Source organism: Chanodichthys erythropterus, chromosome 4 (genome assembly GCF_024489055.1).
Source record: "Chanodichthys erythropterus isolate Z2021 chromosome 4, ASM2448905v1, whole genome shotgun sequence".
In the NCBI taxonomy this organism is placed as follows: domain Eukaryota; kingdom Metazoa; phylum Chordata; class Actinopteri; order Cypriniformes; family Xenocyprididae; genus Chanodichthys; species Chanodichthys erythropterus.
Genome location: NC_090224.1, coordinates 34,632,490 through 34,648,889, shown reverse-complemented (window position 1 = coordinate 34,648,889; position 16,400 = coordinate 34,632,490). Strand labels below are relative to the sequence as shown.

The 16,400-nt window shown below is 34.4% G+C and overlaps 1 protein-coding gene across 3 annotated transcripts in view; it reads right to left on the bottom strand.

The window, feature by feature from the left end:
- Positions 1 to 442: 442 nt before the first annotated feature.
- The window catches only part of dab1a (DAB adaptor protein 1a), a 128,674-nt gene continuing 112,716 nt past the window's right edge, over positions 443 to 16,400 (bottom strand). For 2 of the 3 annotated variants that reach the window (XM_067383470.1, XM_067383472.1), the window contains one exon: positions 14,337 to 14,476. In XM_067383470.1, coding sequence (XP_067239571.1) covers positions 14,387 to 14,476 — 90 coding nt within the window. In that variant the 3' untranslated portion in view covers positions 14,337 to 14,386. Of the gene's footprint in view, positions 2,725 to 14,336; positions 14,477 to 16,400 lie in introns of those variants that run through there. The other variant, XM_067383471.1, reaches the window with a different exon arrangement.

Genomic DNA, 16,400 nt, shown 5'->3' with positions numbered 1-16,400 from the left:
CTACAACGATCTGTTACGACACATAAAAGAGCCACAAACCGGTTTTTATTAACCGGTTTTCAGGGCTACAACTCTGGTATATGGAGCGACTTAATTTTTTTGAGTAATCAACTTAAACAATTGTGTTTATGCTACAAAGTATTAAGTTGCTTTAACTCAATGTATAGTAGTCAATATTTGAAATTGATCAAAAAAGTTAATCAAAGTTGTCCTAAGAAGAAGGTTTTAGGGCAACTTTGATGAAAGGTTTTGATCCACTTCAAATGTTGACTATTGAAGATTGTTGGTTAAACGTAAGTTATCATAACTCAAAAAATCGATGCAAACTGTTGCGTTTTTTTTTTATTGTATAGCTTTTTTTTTTTTTTTTTTTTATATATATTTTGAAGATTATGGGTAACCAAACAGTTGATGGACCCCCCCTTTAAATATGCAAGATTTTGCTGCAGAGAGGCAGAGAAACATTTTGGGATGTGTTTATTGGTAACAGTATTACATGGTGAGTTACGTAAATCAAGAGAAAAGAAAAAATGCTCTAAAAATCCACTGTAGAATGTCATTATCATCAAGATAAAAATAATGTGTCCTTTTACATTACCAAACCATTAGCTGAGGTAAAGGCAAAATAGAAATGTTCTGAAATTGTAAGGACTCCCATTCACCTTGATTTTCACCCTCGTCTTCTTAATGCTCAAAATTTTGCTCTTGAAGGTCCAAAACTGCTTTTATTTGAAATTAGAATGGGACTCTGGCCATAAAATAGGAGGAAGTTGTCGTCACAGTAATGGAATGCTCTGATCTTTTCAGATGCAATGAAAACAGATGCCATTCATGGTGTTTTTTCTCTGATTGGAGGTTGGATTACAGACAGATATCCTGGTGTGTTTTAATGTGATCGGACGGCCCTAAAGTCAACATGAAACAGCCTCCCTTTTTTGTCTTAATGTAACATATTTCTGAGTAAAAGAGGATGTTCAACAAATAGGGGCATGGATTCTCATCAGGAATTGATTGAATTGTAAAAAGTCGGATTGGAGCCAATAATAACAATATTTTTAAAATCTAGTTTACCAGCATCAATGTCAAGATATCTGCTGTTGGCCTTGGTTATGTAACTCAAATAGGAAGCTTAACACTTTGATGAAAGAAGAAGACGACATTTTCTCTTTGGAATAACATACACGGATAAATGTGCAGAAAGGTGTATTAAAAAAGTAAAGAGAGTCCATTTCGTTGTCATATTGACTTTAAGGTCTGTGAATGTGTGTCTGCATGAACATGTATGCATATGTGTTTGTGTACATGCGTATTTGAGATCGCTGCATTGACATACACATTGAGAGAAGCTCTGGTCTTCCTCTATCACAGTTACCAGCTTCATCTTGACAACAAACCAAAAGAAATCACATATATATGACACCGTCTATTTACCACTGGACCCTTTCAGCCATTAAAATACATAATAACAGTCTCTCGGGGTTTGTTTCAGGCCACTTAAAAAAGACAAGTCTCCACATCCTGCTGAAATCAAACGACTGAGAAAGCAACGTAAACCGCTTGGGAGTTTGGGACACATGTCTAATATTGCTTGGGTTTCATGAGGAGTTTGCATCACTAAGGCCAGCCTATTTTATGGCACCAAAGTCCACAGGATGGAATGAACACCGTTATAATCAGAACCATTATTATTATCATCATTATTATTTGTCATCGTCATTGTCGTCATTATTATCAATAATAATAATTATTATTATTATTTACAAAATGAGTTTGGCAAACCAACGATCAGATTTTAAAGCCATGTTTACCCCTAAAACACATCTAAAGTTGACTTCAAGGGCTCCACTTGACTTATAAAATAAAAATCCATTTCAACATCGTGTGTTTTTGTTTTTTCTCATTAGTATTGTACAAAAGCTATAGAGAAGGAACAGTTCGATCACATGTTTTTGCAATGTTCGTACCCTCGAGTCCCCCAGTCAGATTCAGCTGCTCCGAAATCTTGAGATTTGGCAAAAGTCGCTCCTCGTGTCTGTTCTCCATCCGAGACAGAAAGTGAGTTGTTGTTATTTTTTTAGCTCTGCATAGCTTTCTAGCAGCAGAATCTCAAATACGTGGGCGAGGAATAAAAACCAAACAAACCCAAAAGGATGATTCGCGTAAGTCACAGATGGATCCGCTCTGCGGTGGATTACGGCGGGTCGGATGCGTGATCGGGGGTCCGACAGGCACCTCTCGAGAGTTTCCCGTAATGCGGTCTCTATAGAGAGTCAGACGAGCAGAAACTGGAAGTAGGACGAAGAGCATGAATGAAGCTGCAGAGCTGGGCTCATAAGGCTATGAGGGGTGTTGTAAGGTTGAAATCACCCACAATGCCCTGCTGTCATGTGCAGAAAACACAGTGAGAAAGAAACAAAGTGGTATGGAGAGAGTCTGTCCCTCTCGATCCTTGCGGAGGGAGTAACGGAGGAAGTCGTGAGGGGGACGGGGCGGCTCTAGAGAGATGGCTGCTTGGAGAAGTGGACCATTGAGGCTGGAGTGACCGCGCTCATACAAACACACACACACACACGCACGCACACCACATACACACACACAGGGCAGAGAGTTGATCTCCAGTGTTTTGGTCTCCTGCTCCCCCCAGCGCTGATCACGTCTGTGCAGAGTTCCCATGATCCTTCACTTCTTCCCCTTGTTGATCTGGGCATAAAGAGGGTCCTTCCCCTGAACAAAAACAGAGCAGGGTTACTGACATATAAATGACAAATCTCTCAGATGGGGAAACACACTTGCCCCTGCTGGTAGAAGTTGTAACTACATCATCTGGACACACACACCCACACACACACACACACACAAAAAAAATCTTTCTCCATTAACGGCCATTCAAAAATTAGCTGTGTATTTTTTCTTATGCGACATATTTATTACTAAATGTATTTAATTTATAATAGATGTTTATTCAGAGACAATTTTTTAAGGGCATTTAAAATTGTAATTTTTTATTGTTTACAGAAATATATACTATGGTCTGCCACCCCCCATATATATATATATATATATATATATATATATATATATATATATATATATATATATATATATATATATATATATATATATGTGTGTGTGTGTGTATGTTCTGATACATATTTTTGTTTAACAACATATTTATTGTTAAAATTGTATTGTATTTTACATGTTTTGCCAGTGACCATTTTTTGAGGGCTATTAAAATTGTCAATTTTTATTGTTCATAGAGCCATATATTAATATACAGTATCAGTCAAATATTTGGACACATAGCTATTTTTAATATTTTTGAAAGAAGTCTCTTATGCTAATCAAGCCTGCATTTATTTGATAAAAAAACAACAAAAAAACAAAAACAATAGTAATATTGTGAAATATTACAATTTAAAATAATGATTTTTCTTGTTTATTATACTTTAAAATAGATTTTATTTTCAGTGATGTAAAGCTGAATTTTCAGCATCATTACTCTAGTCTTCAATGCCCCATGATCCTTCAGAAATCATTCTAATATGCTGTAAAATTCAGTTTTGCCCTCACAAAAAAATATATTTTTAATTATATTAAAATAGAAAACCATTATTTTACATTGTAATAATATTTAACAATATCACATTATATACGGGTCAATGATGTGACGGTCATTTTTTTGTCCAAAGGCCTTAATAATAATAATAAAAAAACAAAGATATGACATCCAAACTATGTAAGGTAGTACAACTAGATCTCTTTTATTGAATCCAAATGGTTTTAATTATATTTTGCTACATATAAAGGTATTTTAAAGATTTTGAATTGTCAAAAAGACAGTTGAGACAATAATAAAGACAATAATAATAATTCAGTTTAACTGTCCAAAGGCCAATACAGCCATTTCATTTGTGATTAAAATATCTTAAAATGAAATAAATGTAAACAGTAAAAAACAAAGCAAAAAAACAAGCAACCTGAAAAATTGGCTTAAAATAAAGTGTAGGTCACATTGCATTTTGCTACAAAAAAATGTATTTTCAATAATTATACTCTATTATGAAAGTAAGTCAAATGTCAATGAATAAATTGCTCTCATACGCTGGAAAGGACAGGAACATCATATATCAACATAGTGCAAAATGGTATTAAAATTATGTGTAGAAGTCGTTGCTTCATTATGAGAAAGAATATCCGAAAAAATGAATTTCATTGATGTCATTCAGAGTAACCAATATAAAGGGACCATTTTGGATCAAGTCATGCAGTCAGTATCATGTGACAGGATGTGACATCATTGAGATACCTGCAAAGGACCACATGGTCGTGAAGCAAAGTAACTAACTATTTTAAAAATGCATGTTTCATCAGCTCATTCAGTACAACCGCTATAAAACATGGAAAATGCTGTAATATTTTAAAAACTTGTACTAAATATAAAATATTCTATTGTCCTTTTGTTAGCTAGCTAGCAAGCTAACTATCTAGCTAGCTAGATATCAGCTTGTTAGCACTGTTTGAAAATATTGTCATTTGGTATAACCAAAAATGTCATTCGGTAAAACCAAAATTTTGGTTCAACCGAATGACTTTTTTGGTGACAAATTTTGTCCATCTTGTAAACAATAACAAAAGCAGTGTTCATTGTTTATAAAAAAAATCACAATCGCATTGTTAACACTTAATAAAACTTCAAAATTAATTATATCTCCATTATGGTTTACACTTTTAAAAACCTTATTCGTCAATGACCCATTTATATATATATATATATATATATATATATATATATATATATATATATATATATATATATATATATGTGTGTGTGTGTGTGTGTGTGTGTGTGAGTGTGTTAGTATAATTATAATAATATAATATATATTTTATTAATATTACTTATATAAGATAAATTATATAATAGATTACTTATATATAGTAACCCAGATCACGATTGAAATTTTCAGTCAGTGTGATTTGTACTGTTCACAATGTCACAAAAAAATAAAAATAAATAAATAAATAAATAAATAAATAAATGTGAGGGAGGAAAATCTCATCATGGGCAACATAACTGTGTGAGAAATCAAACAAGCATTTCCTCCAAATCAACACCAGGTGGCAACAGAGGTCTTTCTGAACTTACTCCATGACAGCAGCTGCTCAGTAGACGAATCGCTGCACAAAAGACTGGAAAAAGTGACAAAAAGTGTGACTAAAATTCACCAACCTCATCCTCTACCTCCAATGGACATGCTCTCAGAACCACCTCATACATTTTTTTTATCATTATAATCAATAATTGCAGACTGGCTGCATCAGAACTACCCACTTCATGAACCCTGTGAATTCTCTCGTCATAAAAAGGTTATTTAAAAAAAGAGCATCAAGAAGCAAAGGAAGGCTTAGATAAGGAACAACAGAGCTTCCAGTCAGCGTGTGTCCAGACTGCGGCCTTAAGAACCATAGAGTCTGAAATCAGAACCTCCGAATCAGAATGCACTCAGTAATTATCACTCACTTACAGACCTTTCCTCCCACCGTGGGCGCTCGAACGGACACATGGGCCGAGAGATGACAGGATAAGTGTTTTAGAGAGCAGGAATGAGAATGAGAGAAAGAGTCAGAAGATAGAATGAATGGAACAGAAAAAAGCTGAAAAAGAGGGAAGCCAATTGAAAGGGAGTGTGGGAGGAGGTACATAAAGAGCTGGGAAGGAAGAAATGGATGACTAAGTAGGTGAGAGGTAAAGGAAATAGATTAGTCAACCCTGCTGAGTGAAAATGAAAGAAATGGAAAAAGGACTGTGTTGACATGTCTACTTTTTATAAGCAAAGTCCTTTTTGGTAATGTGTCAGGCAGGTATTTTCAGTTATACAAGTAAATTGCTATCTACATTAAAGGAGTAGTGAGCAATTTCTGAGAAACACTGTTGATATTTGACATATTTGATATTTCTCTTTCGTATTTCTTTTCTCAGCCATCTCTCTTTCTACAGTCTTTCTTCAAATCTCCCTCTTGCTTACTCTCTCTCCTCCCCCATCACGATTAGACACACCCCCTACTGCCGATTGGTTGTTGTGCTTTCAACAGCACTACTCAGAAATCACTTACTGTATCTTTAATGGGGAAAGACAGAAATTACCAAAATTGTTGGTCAAGGTTACAATCCAATAATACATTTCAAAATTTGGGAATAAAATTAGTAGCTTAAATTGTGCTAAACTGCTTTTTCTGTTCCATTCACTGAAAGGTAATTGCGACTTTTATCTCACAATTCTGACTTTTTTTCTCACAATTGTAAGTTTATTTCTCACAATTCTGTCAGAATTGTGATATAAACTCGCAATTGTGAGTTATAAAGTCAGAATTGCGAGTTATAAAGTCAGAATTGTGAGTTATAAAGTCAGAATTGCAAGTTATAAAGTCAGAATTGTGAGTTATAAAGTCAGAATTGTGAGTTATAAAGTCAGAATTGTGAGTTATAAAGTCAGAATTGCGAGTTATAAAGTCAGAATTGTGAGTTATAAAGTCAGAATTGTGAGTTATAAAGTCAGAATCGTGAGTTATAAAGTAAGAATTGTGAGTTATAAAGTCAGAATTGTGAGTTATAAAGTCAGAATTGTGAGTTATAAAGTTAGAATTGTGAGTTATAAAGTCAGAATCGTGAGTTATAAAGTAAGAATTGTGAGTTATAAAGTCAGAATTGTGAGTTATAAAGTCAGAATTGTGAGTTATAAAGTCAGAATTGTGATATAAACCTGCAATTGAGTTATAAAGTAAGAATTGTGAGTTATAAAGTCAGAATTGTGAGTTATAAAGTCAGAATTGCGAGTTATAAAGTCAGAATTGTGAGTTATAAAGTCAGAATTGCAAGTTATAAAGTCAGAATTGTGAGTTATAAAGTCAGAATTGTGAGTTATAAAGTCAGAATTGTGAGTTATAAAGTCAGAATTGCGAGTTATAAAGTCAGAATTGTGAGTTATAAAGTCAGAATTGTGAGTTATAAAGTCAGAATCGTGAGTTATAAAGTAAGAATTGTGAGTTATAAAGTCAGAATTGTGAGTTATAAAGTCAGAATTGTGAGTTATAAAGTCAGAATTGTGAGTTATGAAGTCAGAATTGTGAGTTATAAAGTCAGAATTGTGAGTTATAAAGTCAGAATTGTGAGTTATAAAGTCAGAATTGTGAGTTATAAAGTCAGAATTGTGATATAAACCCGCAATTGAGTTATAAAGTCAGAATTGTGAGTTATAAAGTCAGAATTGTGAGTTATAAAGTCAGAATTGCAAGTTATAAAGTCAGAATTGTGAGTTATAAAGTCAGAATTGTGAGTTATAAAGTCAGAATTGCAAGTTATAAAGTCAGAATTGTGAGTTATAAAGTCAGAATTGCGAGATATAAAGTCAGAATTGCGAGTTATAAAGTCAGAATTGCAAGTTATAAAGTCAGAATTGTGAGTTATAAAGTCAGAATTGCAAGTTATAAAGTCAGAATTGTGAGTTATAAAGTCAGAATTGTGAGTTATAAAGTCAGAATTGCAAGTTATAAAGTCAGAATTGTGAGTTATAAAGTCAGAATTGTGAAATATAAAGTCAGAATTGTGAGTTATAAAGTCAGAATTGTGAGTTATAAAGTCAGAATTGCGAGTTATAAAGTCAGAATTGTGAGTTATAAAGTCAGAATTGCAAGTTATAAAGTCAGACTTGCGAGTTATAAAGTCAGAATTGTGAGATATAAAGTCAGAATTGTGAGTTATAAAGTCAGAATTGTGAGTTATAAAGTCAGAATTGTGAAATATAAAGTCAGAATTGTGAGTTATAAAGTCAGAATTGTGAGTTATAAAGTCAGAATTGTGAAATATAAAGTCAGAATTGTGAGTTATAAAGTCAGAATTGTGAAATATAAAGTCAGAATTGTGAGTTATAAAGTCAGAATTGTGAGATATAAAGTCAGAATTGTGAAATATAAAGTCAGAATTGTGAGTTATAAAGTCAGAATTGTGAAATATAAAGTCAGAATTGTGAGTTATAAAGTCAGAATTGTGAGTTATAAAGTCAGAATTGTGAGATATAAAGTCAGAATTGTGAAATATAAAGTCAGAATTGTGAGTTATAAAGTCAGAATTGCGAGTTATAAAGTCAGAATTGTGAGATATAAAGTCAGAATTGTGAAATATAAAGTCAGAATTGTGAGTTATAAAGTCAGAATTGTGATATATAAAGTCAGAATTGTGAGTTATAAAGTCAGAATTGTGAGTTATAAAGTCAGAATTGCGAGTTATAAAGTCAGAATTGTGAGTTATAAAGTCAAAATTGTGAGATATAAAGTCAGAATTGTGAGTTATAAAGTCAGAATTGCAAGTTATAAAGTCAGAATTGTGAGATATAAAGTCAGAATTGTGAGTTATAAAGTCAGAATTGCAAGTTATAAAGTCAGAATTGTGAGTTATAAAGTCAGAATTGTGAGATATAAAGTCAGAATTGTGAGTTATAAAGTCAGAATTGCAAGTTATAAAGTCAGACTTGCGAGTTATAAAGTCAGAATTGCGAGTTATAAAGTCAGAATTGAGTGATATAAAGTCAGAATTGTGAGTTATAAAGTCAGAACTGCGAGTTATAAAGTCAGAATTGTGAGTTATAAAGTCAGAATTGCGAGTTATAAAGTCAGAATTGCGAGTTATAAAGTCAGAATTGTGAGTTATAAAGTCAGAATTGTGAGTTATAAAGTCAGAATTGTGATATAAACCCGCAATTGAGTTATAAAGTCAGAATTGTGAGTTATAAAGTCAGAATTGTGAGTTATAAAGTCAGAATTGTGAGTTATAAAGTCAGAATTGCGAGTTATAAAGTCAGAATTGTGAGTTATAAAGTCAGAATTGCAAGTTATAAAGTCAGAATTGTGAGTTATAAAGTCAGAATTGTGAAATATAAAGTCAGAATTGTGAAATATAAAGTCAGAATTGTGAGTTATAAAGTCAAAATTGTGAGATATAAAGTCAGAATTGTGAGTTATAAAGTCAAAATTGTGAGATATAAAGTCAGAATTGTGAGTTATAAAGTCAAAATTGTGAGATATAAAGTCAGAATTGTGAGTTATAAAGTCAGAATTGCAAGTTATAAAGTCAGACTTGTGAGTTATAAAGTCAGAATTGTGAGTTATAAAGTCAAAATTGTGAGATATAAAGTCAGAATTGTGAGTTATAAAGTCAAAATTGTGAGATATAAAGTCAGAATTGTGAGTTATAAAGTCAGAATTGCGAGTTATAAAGTCAGACTTGTGAGTTATAAAGTCAGAATTGTGAGTTATAAAGTCAAAATTGTGAGATATAAAGTCAGAATTGTGAGTTATAAAGTCAAAATTGTGAGATATAAAGTCAGAATTGTGAGTTATAAAGTCAGAATTGCGAGTTATAAAGTCAGAATTGCGAGTTATAAAGTCAGAATTGCGAGTTATAAAGTCAGAATTGTGAGTTATAAAGTCAGAATTGCGAGTTATAAAGTCAGAATTGCGAGTTATAAAGTCAAAATTGTGAGTTATAAAGTCAGAATTGCGAGTTATAAAGTCAGAATTGCGAGTTATAAAGTCAGAATTGTGAGTTATAAAGTCAGAATTGCAAGTTATAAAGTCAGACTTGTGAGTTATAAAGTCAAAATTGTGAGATATAAAGTCAGAATTGTGAGTTATAAAGTCAAAATTGTGAGATATAAAGTCAGAATTGTGAGTTATAAAGTCAGAATTGCAAGTTATAAAGTCAGACTTGCGAGTTATAAAGTCAGAATTGTGAAATAAAAACTTGGAATTCTAAAAAAAAAAAAAAAAAAGTCTTTCCCCTCAGAATTGGACTTTATAACTCGCAATTCTCAATTTATATCTCACAATTGTTACATAACTCGCAATTTCTTGGAATTGTGAGTTTATATCTTGCAATTCTGACATAACTCGCAATTGTCAGAATTGTAAGATAAAAAGTCGCATTTAGCTTTTTTAATTAAAATTTTTTATTTAGTGGTGGAAACACGCTTCCATAGACCCTCTTACAGATACATATTCTATTCATCTTATTTCCAGTTTCAGCTTGGCACCTTTAGAAAAATGAAGTTTGATAGACAAGTAATTGCAGTTGTCAACCCCACCCCACCTACAGTTCCAACCGCACTGTTCTCTGACTTAATGTCATTAATAATCACTGTAGTTGGTTGATCCTTTCAAATCTGTTCTTTTTTTCCTGTCCTTTTTCCTGTGCGTATGAGAGCAATTTATTCATTGAAATTCGACTTACTCGTAATAGAGTATAATTATTGAAAATACTTTTTTGGTAGCAAAATGCAATGTAACCTATTGTTTATTTTAAGCCAATTTTTCAGGTTGCTTGTTTTTTTGTGAGATCTGGCAACACTGCTATTTGCTCATATGCCAACAGAAGGTCAATGTCAGCGAGAACACTTACTGTTCCTGATCACCGCTGTGCAGACAGTACAGAGCAACATCATCCTCAGTCAACCTGTACTATAATCCTACACTGGCAGTGACTGCCAACTGCACAGTACCCATGCAGCCATACTGCTTCAAGCACAGTAAATAGAGTATTACTATGGACAGATCAGCTCATTATGTGCTCTGTAACTATGTTCAGAGACAACATCATACTGTACCAAGATCATACAAAGGACAAATCAACACCAAAGGGAGTTATTCTCTATATCAGTGCGCACTGATTCTGAACTCCCTGAAACGCCTCGATTGTAGTCTTGAGTTTGCTTCCGGGAATGAACACGTCACAATATTCCTCATTTAAATAATTTCCCCCAAAAGGCACATGCAAAATAAAGGCCTGGTTGAGTTGCGTTAGTAATGTGTTGAAACTCGAAGTTATGGTCAGGGGTGTGACATTTTCGAAACACACTCGAAGCGGTTTACCAATCACAACACCGGTTCAACCGATTAATTAGAGCACATGGTGCTTTTTGGAAGGAGGTGCTTTATAAAAACAGGAACTAAACAGAGCATTACTGACAGACTGGGAATAGAGGTGCTGCAACAATGTCAGATATGTTAAAAATAATGTGTTTTTTGAACATTCAAACCTATTCTAATAGTCCTCAAAAACAAAACCAAGACTTCATAAACCTTTGATAAAACCTCTCAAGAATTCTGTAAGGCCTTTTAAAATCACATCCAAATGTTGGTAAGATTTTACCTACTAAACCAGGAACCTGTTTCCTTTATTCTACAGTAATGGACAGACACATCTGTTCTACAGTCTGTGTGTTTATAGGGGGTGTATGTAGGTGTGTTAATATTTCAGTGGGGATCAGTGCTTCATTCATCATTAGGCAGGTAGAGATGAGGCTGCTACATCAGTCTTCCTACAGTCAGAGAAACAAGCCTCTGGCTCCCAGAGCCCTTCATTAATGATTCATCCTGATGAGCTCATGTCTCCTCCAGACAGGTACCACAGAACAATCACTCACTTTCCCTCTTCCACACACAGGCCATTTTGATTTTGGAAGTCCAAATTTTAAAAATAAATCAAGGTGCTACTCTGTTTCATGTGACCCAGAAAAGTATTTGGGCACTATTAGGGGCGTAACGGTACACCAACATGACGGTTCAGTACATGTTCCTTGGTATTAAAGTCACGGTTCAGTACGGGTTCGGTGCGGCAGCGGCGAGAAAAATAAACATAAGATTGCTGCCTTTTTTTCTTTTTTATTAAACAGTGCTTTATTGAACAAATTGTGTTTAGACAACATATTAATTATAATTAACATTTTCTTAAGGATAAAAAAAAATCTATCTCAGCTAATTCTGTAAACTATATAGGTAGGGAGCCCTTTCTTGCACATTACTATAATATTAAAGGTTACAATTAACAACAGAGCCTAAAATATTAAATTCAATTGCTTATTTTTAGATATAATAATCAATACTATGGATATATAAGTTAATATAGTGCATATATTTAGTGAAATTCTCCCTCAAGAGTTAATTTCTCTAGTGAAATAACATGCTGATGACACTAAATGACTTGCCTGAGGTAAATGTAATGCTATGTGATTTTTTATTTTCAAGCTGATTTATTGATGTCTCTCTGCGGTTGAAACTGCAGTTCTTTTTCTGCACTTTTTTTCTGTTTTGGTGGTTAGCAATCAGTGTTGCATTACCGTGTGCGCCCCCTTCTGGATTGGAGTGTGAATCGCTTGTGACTGACTGTATGTGCTGAACAGTGGATGAATACATGTACCATTACACCCATAACCCATATACACACACACATACACATACACACACACACACATATATATATATATATATATATATATATATATATATATATATATATATAGACACATTTTTTGAGATAAAAACAGCTTGATGTTTTTAGTAGACACTTTTTTATATATATTATTTTTAGTAGTCTTGTCTTTTATTTGCATGTCTTTTGCTTGGGGCTAACATTCATGCAATTCAATTTAAGTTGTGTAATATGTTGCCGGCCAACTGGCTCAGTGTTATTTTAGTATTACATAACCTGTAGAAAGATAAAAAAAAAGAAAAAAGAATGTTCTGTTTGTTCATTAAAAAAAGCCACTAAATGAAAGAGCAGAGGTTGTTTATAATTATTCCTCCTCTGTGTTTGAAGCACCAGCATTATTTCATGCTTTTAATCGCAATGACAGAAATCAAAGATAAAAAAAAAAAGATCTACATGTAGCAGTTTGTGTGTCAGACCTTGTTTTACTTCGGTTCAGATCAGTTCTGTATGTTGTGTGCTTTGCTGTGATGAGTGACAGTATAAAAACATTCATGACCTCATTTTGTACATCAGGAAATGACACGACACAGATACTTAGATGTGGATCATTCATGATGTTCATGGGTATGCCATGCAACACCGCTGTTTAAAAAATAAGTTCAAAAGCATTGATACTCACACACATCAGGAAGCTTTATGGGATTAAAGGGACACACACGCACAAACTCACTCATACTCTGTCATAAACAATTCAAAATTACACCATAAAAGCATATAAACCATATTCCCATGAGATGCATACCAGCGTAAGAGTGATTGCAGCAGCAGGCAGGGACGGCGAGATGAGAAACAGAGAGAGAGAGAGAGAGAGAGAGAGAGAAAGTGAGAGAAACTGAAGGCAGAAAATAAGGCCACATTCACACAGTAGCAGGATACGTTTGCCAGTCTTGTTTGGAGTGCTAAATACAGTTATTCTGATACGAAGAAAATTTGACTGAAAAGGAAATTACTTAATGTATGTTTAGGCTGTCAAGGTTATGATTTTAAAATGTAATAAAATTTAATCTTTCATTCTGCTTTCTAAAGTCAGAAATCCAGAAATCCATGTGATCCAAGATAAATCACAATTATTTTTAGGCTATTGACAGTCATTATGGAAGCTTGAATCTGCCACGGAATTAATAAAAAAAAAAAGTGATTGCAACTTTTTATCTCACAATTCTGAGAAAAATGTCCGAATTGTGAGATAAAAATGTTCAACCGCAGAAAGACATCAATAAAACAGCTTGAGAATAATATCTCACATAGCATTACATTTACCTCAGGCAAGTCATTTAGTGTCCACAGCATTTTTTTTTTTTTTTTTGTAATTTATTCATTTTTCATTCCATGGCTGAAACAAGCTTCCGTACAGTCACAGTTTTTTTTTTTTTTTTTAACATTGATTTAACATTTTAAAAATGACATGCATATAATCAATGTCTGTAAAGCTGCTTTGTAACAATATTTGTGATCACTGGTGTTTATTCATCCCATTGAAAAATGTGAATTTAAACGACATGCTATCAACTTAATGGATGCTTAAAAAAAATTCCAAATATTGTACTTTAATAATTTTAGACTTTATAAAAGACAATTATTAATTATTTTGAATACTTGGACTATCATATTTAAGGGTTCTAGGCATCATAAAATGGTTGAAATTTCCTAGTTCAGAATGAAGATGAACACTACAAGACACAATGCAGGCTGCAAAACACAACAAGCCTTGATATATACTGTCATTAAACTGTGGTTAGCATATAACTTGGGTTACAGGCATTAATCAAGATCTCATAGGTTACAGAGGATTGAATCCAGTTCACAAACAGGACAAATCAAGAGTCACACCTGTTAGTACACTGACTGTGTGAACGCAGCCTAAGAGAATTAGAGAGTAGAAAAAGTAAAAAGTATAAAGAGAAAAAAGAAAGAGCACCACAACACACGGCCACGATGTGTGGGTCTATGTAATGGTGGTGAGGACAGGTGAAGGCGTGCTGACGTGACGTCATGGTTGGAGCAGGCCGACACGTGGAAGAGGGGAAAAAAAGAGGACAGATACCTACCCTGACCTGCCGCTATCTAGCTACCGACCTGAGGACTGTCCGTCTCTGAGCTCTCAGGCTCTGCTTGAGGCTCACTCGCACCCGGAGACTGCTGAGAGTCTCCAGCCTGGAGAGAGAGAGAGAGGAGGATAGAAGGAGAAAATGGACAGGGAAAGGAATAGATTTGGGGAAAAGACATAAGTGACAGGAAAAAATCTTTTATAAAGCAGCAGGGAATAGAAATTCAATAGTTCAAATAGTTTTTCCTGCAACAGTAAGAACAGAAGCAAAGGCAGTACTGTAAATGTTCAAAAAAGAGAAATTCAATCCATCCATCAATCCATCCATCAATCCATCTAAACATCCATCTATCCATCCATCCATCTAAACATACTTTCATCCAATTCAATCCATCCATCCATCCATCCATCCAATCCATCATCCATCTATCTAAACATCCATCCAATCCAATTCCATCCATCCATCCAATCCAATTCCATCCATCCATCCATCCATCCATCCATCCATCTAAACATCCTTCCATCCAATTCAATCCATCTATCCATTCATCCATCCAATCCAATTCAATCCATCCATCCATCTAAACATCCTTCCATCCAATTCAATCCATCCATCCATCTAAACATCCTTCCATCCAATTCAATTCAATCCATACATCCATACATACTTCCATCCAATTTAATTCAATCAATCCATCCATCCATCCATCCATCCATCCATCCATATTAGTCCACCTTCGTCCACCCCCACACTGATATATTCATATGTTTCCAATCCATCATCCATCCATCTAAACATCCTTCCATCCAATTCCATCCATCCATCCATCATCCATTAATCCAGCCATCCATCCATCATCCATCTAAACATCCTTCCATCCAATCCAATCCATCATCCATCCATCCATCCATCCATCTAAACATCCTTCCATCCAATCCAATCCATCCATCCATCCTTCCATCTAAACATACTTTCATCCAATTCAATCCATCCATCCATTTAAACATCCGTCTATCCATCCATCCATCTAAACATACTTTCATCCAATTAAATCCATCCATCCATCCAATCCAATCCATCATCCATCCATCTAAACATCCTTCCATCCAATCCAATCCATAATCCATCCATCCATCTAAACATCCTTCCATCCATCCATCCATCTAAACATCCTTCCATCCAATCCAATCCATAATCCATCCATCCATCCACCCATCCATCCATCCATCTAAACATCCTTCCATCCAATCCAATCCATAATCCATCCATCCATCCATCCATCCATCTAAACATCCTTCCATCCAATCCAATCCATCATCCATCCATCCATCTAAACATACTTTCATCCAATTCAATCCATCCATCCATCCATCCATCCATCTAAACATCCTTCCATCCAATCCAATCCATAATCCATCCATCCATCCATCTAAACATCCTTCCATCCAATCCAATCCATCATCCATCCATCCATCTAAACATACTTTCATCCAATTCAATCCATCCATCCAATCCATCTAAACATCCTTCCATCCATCATCCATCATCCATCCATCCATCTAAACATCCTTCCATCCATCCATCCATCTAAACATCCTTCCATCCAATCCAATCCATAATCCATCCATCCATCCATCCATCCATCTAAACATCCTTCCATCCAATCCAATCCATAATCCATCCATCCATCCATCCATCCATCCATCTAAACATCCTTCCATCCAATCCAATCCATCATCCATCCATCCATCTAAACATACTTTCATCCAATTCAATCCATCCATCTAAACATCCTTCCATCCATCCATCTAAACATCCTTCCATCCAATCCAATCCATAATCCATCCATCCATCCATCCATCCATCCATCCATCCATCTAATCATCCTTCCATCCAATCCAATCCATCATCCATCCATCCATCTAAACATACTTTCATCCAATTCAATCCATCCATCCAATCCATCTAAACATCCTTCCATCCATCATCCATCCATCCATCCAATCCAATCCATCATCCATCCATCTAAA